The sequence below is a fragment of the Argiope bruennichi genome, chromosome 1 (genome assembly GCF_947563725.1).
Source record: "Argiope bruennichi chromosome 1, qqArgBrue1.1, whole genome shotgun sequence".
Lineage (NCBI taxonomy): Eukaryota > Metazoa > Arthropoda > Arachnida > Araneae > Araneidae > Argiope > Argiope bruennichi.
In genome coordinates, this window is record NC_079151.1 from 83,855,781 (window position 1) to 83,863,709 (window position 7,929).

General features: G+C 36.2%; 1 protein-coding gene across 1 annotated transcript; it reads right to left on the bottom strand.

The window, feature by feature from the left end:
• Positions 1 to 214: 214 nt before the first annotated feature.
• Positions 215 to 3,813, bottom strand: LOC129973385 (uncharacterized). Its single transcript, XM_056087497.1, has 4 exons — positions 3,675 to 3,813; positions 1,127 to 1,422; positions 539 to 1,027; positions 215 to 412 (listed from the first exon to the last, which is right to left on the bottom strand). Exons 1-4 carry the CDS (start codon positions 3,811 to 3,813, stop codon positions 215 to 217), a joined length of 1,122 nt encoding a protein of 373 aa, XP_055943472.1.
• Positions 3,814 to 7,929: the final 4,116 nt, after the last annotated feature.

A 7,929-nucleotide genomic window follows, 5' to 3' on the forward strand; every position in this document is an offset into this window, starting at 1 on the left:
AAAGTTAAAGATGCAACTCCTCCAGATGCTCTAGAATTTTGTTCATTATCTTTTCTTTGAAGAACATAGTTTTTAAGATTGGGAGAGACACGTGGAGTTAAATATGTTTCTTGTATCCCCAAGCAAACAGGTTGATATTTGTTAATAATAGATTTGATATCCTCTTTATGAGCTTGAAAACCATGGCAATTCCAAGAGACTAAATTAATATTTGTCATTTCGGTTTCCTGAAGAATTTAGATTTGAAAACTTTTGGCTTGGCTGTGCCAACTCTAGCTTCATCGCTCAGATCCATTTCGCTGAGAGATTCATCGGATGGATGAATTTCCAACTCAACTTCCTTACTGGATGTTGAGTTGAACGTTTGCTGGATGTTGAGTTGGACATCCTTATTGACGTTTATCTTTTCTTTCTGTTCATTTTCGTTTTGAATGGAAAGATTCTTCTTTTTCTTTTTATTTTGTGGAACAGTTTTTAAAGCTTTTTGGTTTTTTGTAATGTTTTTTTCTTTAATTATGGAAGACTTGTTAGATTTTACTATTTCAAGCCAATCTTTCAGTTTAATGGTAATATATTCCTCATTTGATGGAGAAGGGAAAGGCTTCGAGATTGTTTGTGATGGACTACTGTTTTCTTGAATTTGTATTGGTTCAGTTTGCATACTTGAACAAGTCGTCCTTTTTAAAGCTGTACTGTATGGGAAATTTTCTTTTGGAGTTCGACTTTCAACTATTTTCCTAGCTTCTGCAAAAGAGATATTTCTAGAAATTTTAATGGTCTGGATTTCCTTTTCAATCTTCCACTTGGGACAGGACTTAGAATAAGCAGGATGACTACCGTTGCAATTAACACATTTTTCGGGCTTTGTGCAAGGAGTGCCATCATGGCCAATTTCAGAACATTGTGGACAACGAGAGGAAGAAGCGCGGCAACTAGTTTTTGTATGTCCAAACCTCTGGCATTTAAAACAACGCACCGGGTTTGGCACAAAAGGACGTACATCGCAACTTATAAACCCAGCTGTTATCTTTCTGGGAAGTACATGAGTAGCAAATGTTAAAATAACATGCATAGTTGGAATTATTTTACCATCTCTTTTTAATGTTATACGGCGTGCACTTGTTACTCTAAATGACTGCAGTTCAGAAGCAAATTCTTCATCACTCACCATAATAAGGTCCATACTTGATATGACACCTCTGGTATAATTCAGAGTTTTATGACCAGATACTTCTATTGGGGCATCACCGAAATTCTTTATTGATAGAAGTTGCTCTGACTGTTTCGGCGTCGCAGACTCTATTAACAAATCTCCAGATCTAAGCTTCTTTACAGATGTGACGTTCCCAGTAGTACTTTGAATATATTTTTGTATCAAAAAAGGCGACATGTCTTTAAGTTTATCATCTTTACCATGTATAACTAAAAAATTTGGAAAAAACTTCGTAAGCTCAGTTTGTGCAACGTTAATTGACTTATCGGAATCGGTTTGAGAAAAAAGACCCATGCAAAAAAGACAAAAGTTCAGGCCCGACGGCACCGCCCACCACGGAGCCCAACAAGGGATGGCAGCCACCGGCTCTAGACATTCCCAGCCTCGGCGCTTACCATGGTGCTAGCCAGAACCTATACGCTTAGAGTCACCCCCGGGGACAGTGACCACCCTTAACGCCAAGCCCAAGAAGTGACCCCTTCGCTTAATCCCCTTGAGCAGACCAGTCAAATGTCAGGGATACCAGCCGATTGATACATCAGGGACCGAAATGTACCACCCGTCTAAAGGGTCGCCACGCACGGCAAACACGTGGGGTTTTTGACTGTCCATGAGAAGCAAGAAGCAAACAGAGCGGCGACAGCTTCTCATGGAGAGCTCCCTCGCTTACCGTCGAGGGATGGAAGAATGAAGAAAACAGGAGGGGAAAGGGGGATTTAAAGAGAGAAAGGGATAAAGAAGAGTAAAGGGGTAGGGGAGAGTAGGAAGAGAGAAGAAAGAGTATAGATCCCTGGGTACCTCGGGATTGGGACACCCGTACCCACCTAAAGAAGGTGGGCCCCTGAGGGGAACATGAACTGTACATAATCAATTGAAAAGAAAGAATGAAGGATGTTGTACGAACGGATTTCAGAGGGAATCCTGCCCGGTGCCTTCTACAGATGCCTTTGGCATCTGTAGAAGGCACCGGGCTGGATTTTTTAACTTAAAAAAACATCCTACGGCTTCGCTAGCAGCGGGAGCGGGAACCTAGTAGCTTCGCTAGCACATTGAACATAAAGACTGTGTGGAAAACAGAAACAGTACATAACCAAGAGAAAAGAAAAAACGAAGAAATAAGCAATCGGAACATTCTCCATACAAAATTTCAAACAAACATACTTTCCCCACCTTCATCAACTTGTAAAAGAATATATTCCACTCACCTTCCATCCATTCTGCCGGTTCGATATCAAACCATTCTCAATACAAAATTTCAAACAAGCATCCTTTCCTAATTTCATTAACTCGTAAAATATACATGTATGCATATTTAACTCGCTCTTCATCCATTCTACAGGTTCGAAATAATCCCGACATAAAAATAATGAAGGGAACCAACCGTTATAACACCAAAAGAATTACGAGAACTGCGAAGAATTCCATTTGCAGCTGTCTTTGAAAGTGAGAATGCAGACGATTTTTTTAAAGCGAATACTGACAATTAAAAATTGCAAAAGAATAAATATTTTCTGTTCGTATTCACATTAAAAAAAAGAAAGAAGAAAATAACTTTTAATTATAAGCTTAAATTTCTTTATAATAAAGAACAAAAGTAAAAATCTTTAATCGATATTTTTTTTCATATTTTTAATTTAACATTTTTCATAATTTAATTGTAGTTTAAGTACAACTCAACCATTGCAAAAAGTAGTAAACAAAAACAGCAGTACGGTTGCTATAAGAGGGATCCGATGGGTTGCAATATTGGCGACAATCGGCTGGTGCACACTAATCTTCACTTAGGCCAAATTTAGGTATGCATTTAAGCTGGTCTTTAATTAAAAGTTATATATATATAGTAATATATATATTACTAGCAGTACCCGCACAGCGTTTCCCGTGACATAATATCAAAGAGGAAAAATTAGCTTTAGACTTAAGTCTAGCCTCCACCCCATGTGATATGAAAATATCATGCGGCAAAAAGATATTTAGAAATCATCAAAAATAATTACAAAACAATATTTTATAGCACATATTCAGAAATATTTTGGGCTAAGCTTTGATATAGTCATTCGGCGCCTTGCGAGGTTGGCAATTTTTAAGTTGCGCTTTGTTTGGGGTTAAATGGCTGCCATTTTTTTTATGTTACTGTATTCTAATGTATTTCGATCTTTCCTGTTCATTCCCCTTGATTTTTTCCTGCTGCACATAATTCTCCTTCCTTTCATTATTTCCAATTAAAAAAATTTTTTTGCATGCATTTCATTTTACTGCATTTATTGACTTTTTTTTCCCTATATTTCCGTTAATTTGCTGCAGCGTTAGTCGGAATATTACTGCCATTCGCGACACATTCAGCCATTTTACTAAAATTTGGTAATGAACTATTTTTTGGGTGAAAATGACGGTATATCAATGCTGTTCCATATTTAGACAGTTAAAATGGTTTCAATTTTCCCTTGTAAACAACGCATGCCTTTTGATTCTTTTTCCCATTTTAAAGCTGGGCTAAGCTTTGATATACGGTCATTTTGCGCCTTGCGAGGTTGGCAATTTTTCGGTGGCGCTTTTGCTACCGTTACCCTATTGCTGCCGCTCTCGCCAAATTCGGCCATTTCGCTAAAATCTAGCAATAAATTATTTTTTGACGAAAATAACTCTATATCAAAGCTGTTCCTAAAGCTGAACAATATGGGCAGGGTATAGACATTGTTCCTAATGAAACCGAGGCATCATTTCTGTAATCCACACGTGGATCGAAATTCAGAGCGGAGTACTCCTTTTCGGACCAAATATCAGGAACTTTTGTTCTTTCACTTCTTCTCTTGTGTCTCAAATTTAAATGTCTTTCTCTGTCAGCAACAGACAGGCGAAATTCATTCTGCCTCTGTAATTCAATTGCAGTGCGATTTAATGAGAGACGGTTACTTCGCTCCGCATAACTTTTCTTTGAAGAAAGTGTAGCCATTCTTACTCTGATATTCAGTAAACTACCGTTTTCCTCTACATTTTCACTATCGCGCAACAAACGAAGCGTTTTGGCGAGGTTGAATTTCCTTCCTTTTGAGATAATGAGATTTGAATCACTGTTTAAAATCAGACGTAAACAAAGAAATGTATCGCATATGAATGCTAGAGCTCTTGCTATTTGCACATGCGAAGTTTGAGATTTCCTCTCACGCGCGGATAAGTGCAAAGCACAGATATCGTAGTAGGAAAATAATTAAAATTGCAATTATAAAACTTCTTTTTTTATTTGGTATGACTTCAATATACTAAAACCTTCCCTAATAAATGCCCTACAAAATGGTACAAATATCTCTAAAATTAGTTAACTATTTCTCGAGTTTTTCAGGTTTCAACATACAGACGCTTTTAAGAGATTTCATTTTATACTATGTATAGATATACGTATATACTACTATTATAAATGTGAAAGTTTGGATGGATGGATGTTTGTTAGTCAATCATGCCAGAATGGAATTGAATAAAATTTAGTACAGAGATAAATTATAGTCTGGAATAAGACATAAGCTACTATTTATTCCTGTTAATTGAGTGGTTAATTTTTTATTAATTAAAAACTAATTTTCCCTCCAAAAATCTTCATTTTCCCACCACCAAATGAGTAAGGTTTCAGTTGTTTTTTCACCACGCTAACGAGGTTAGGATTAACATGTTTCCGACCGATTATTTCAAACGATTCTATTTATTTTCTTAGTGTTTGATGAATTTATAATTAAACATTTTTTATTAATCGATCTTTCGGATTCTTCCGGTACTTTTAAATTAAAACAAAACAGAATAAAGGAAATTAAAAATTTCTAATCTGCATTGCGTTACCTCAACTGACGTAGATAATTCACGCATTTGTGTTACCCCACTGGCGTTGAAAATTCACGCATGCGCAGTGTGTTCTGATTGTTGGCAAATTTTCATTTTAATTAAAAGTTTAAAAATTATGTGTATTAAACTGTTATAGCTATCTCAATCTCGATCGATAAATAAAATAGACTTCACTTGATTTTAAAGAAATACGAACGTGATTTGCTGTTTTGTTTTATTTCTGGTACACAATGTAAATAAATTGTTAAATTGTATTTATATTAGTTATATATTTTTCGTATATGCTTATAGTTTTAGTACATAGTTTTTTAGGTTACTTTTAATTTTTTGTTATTATTTGATAGTTTTTCGAACTGTCCAACAAACGCAAATCTAATCTTTCAAAGAGAAATAATAAAGCTCGGGCTATGAAAGTAGCTAGAAGACCTGTTTGCAATTTTATTGAGCACTTGCGGACTATAAAACTCCCTCCAGCTGTGGAATAAATACAAGGACACTTTATCAGAAGATATCGTGTATAGGCTGGATGGCACTCACAATGACCTAATCATTAACGGAGCTTTGGTATTGATTGAGGATAAAATGATTTCCATATCTGGAAAATGTCTCGCTGATTTCGGCCTACTCACACCGCAGCGAAGAGGGGAATTATCAAGTGAAGTTGTGAAGGAGATAAACTACAATAACGCGGTTTTAGAATTGCAAGTCAATGAAATGGCACTACGATTACTTCCCAAGAAGCGTCAAGTCTACGAAACGATTCTGCAACGAGAAAATAGTGGAGAGGAGGGATATTATTCTTTATTGACGCACCAAGGGGGGGTACGGGTAAGACGTTTGCACTGAATCTTCTACTAGCCCAACTCCGCAAGGAACCGCAATATAACTCTGGCTGTAGCTTCCTCGGGCATTGCTGCAACTTTGCTTCACGGTGGCCGGACTGCATATTCTGTTTTCAAATTGCCGCTTAATCTTGCAAGCGAAGATACCTCAACATACAACACCACCAAAAACAGCGACCAGGGAGAGCATTTGCTGAAGTGCAAGTTAATAATATGGGAGGAGTGCGCAATGTCACACAAGCATGCATTAGAGGCAGGACATGTGCGGCAATCAGGTGGTGTTGTCGTTTTCCTCGCAGGTTATTTTAGACAGACACTGCCAGTTATTAAGAGGGCCACACCGGCGGATGAAATAAAAGCATGTCTCAAGGCGTCGCCTCTGTGGTATAGGATTGAAAAGTTCCATCTTACATGCAACATGCTCGTCCAACTGTACAACGACTATGAATCAGGTGTCTTTGCAAATAAGATTCTGAAAATTGGAGTGGGTCGTTTAAAAACGGATGCAGATGGGATAATTCTATTTTCAGAAGAATTTTCCTATCCAGTGGCTACAGAAGATGAACTTATCATGCAAGTTTTTCCCGATGTGAAGGTTAATATAAATAATAAATAATGGTTGTGTGAGAGGGCAGTGCTGTAGCCAAAGAACAAGTGAGTCAATAAAATAAAAAATAAAAAAATTTAGACATGATCGTCGGAAATTCAAAACTATACACATCCATAAACACCATGAGGGCTAATGACAATAGTATTGCCAACTCCGTTGAATTTCTCAACTCCCCAGAGTTAACAGGTGTACCGCCGCATAAGCTGGAGTTTAAAGTTGGTGTTCTAGCTCTGCTGATGCGAAGTCTTGAGGCACCCAGACTGTGCAATGGCATCAGGCTTCGTATCACAGAGCTTGGCAGTAATATTATAAAAGCTACCATTATTACAGGAGGTGCTAAAGAAGACAGCATTTTAATTCCCCGCATACCTATTATTCCAAACAACTTGCCTTTTTTTTTTTTTTTTTCAAGAGGCTGTAATTTCCCTTGAAATTGGCTTTTACAATGATGATCAACAAATCCCTGGGCAAAATTTTAAAAGTGGCATACATTAATTTGGGTTCACATGGTCATGTTATCATGTTTCTCACACGATCAATTATATGTTGGTTCTTCGTGTGTTTCAAGTGCTCAGAACTTGCATGCGCTGATGGAAAATAATAAGTCATTTAATGTTGTATACATAATGGTATTAGAATAAAAATAAATTTTGAAATTTTCCTGTAGATCTTTCAATGAGTTACAAGTTTCTTGATTATATCATATCAGACTTTGATTTCAACAGCACCATAATGATACAATTTGATAATATTTTACATTTTGATCAGACCATCAGTTCTCATACATACACATCAGTAATAGCTAGTGTGTGTATGTATATATATATATGTAAACTTATTTTGTTTGAAGCAGAAGGCAGGTTCGAAGACATAGAAGATACATTTTACATTTTAAAATTCAGTTTAATCCATCCCAGGAATTATTTACAAGCAGAGACGCAGAAAAGGCACGTCCACCACAGCACGAAATAAAAGCAAAAGTAAGGAAAGGGCGAAACAAATGATCACTTGTCTTATATAACATGGGATTTCCGGCCACATGGGGATTGATTACAGGTGTTGACCTTTGACAAGGGCAACGGAGGGATCATTTTGACCTGACACGTGGAACTGATTGCGCAGTAATTTTTACACAGCTTCATACGTGGAATGGGATCAGGAAACAAGAGAAAACTTTAGAATGACCCCGACATGGGCTGAATTAGGTAAAAAATTTAGGAAATTAATTTGGATTAAAGTAGATATTAAAATATCATTATATATATATATATATATATATATATATATATATATATATAATGAGAATTAAATTGCTAATTCGATAAATAACTTATTTTTTAAATTTAAAATAAAAATACTCATTTATACAAAAAACATTTATTTCAAAACAGTGTAAATATTTACATTCATAATATAATTTTATGAAATTTCTA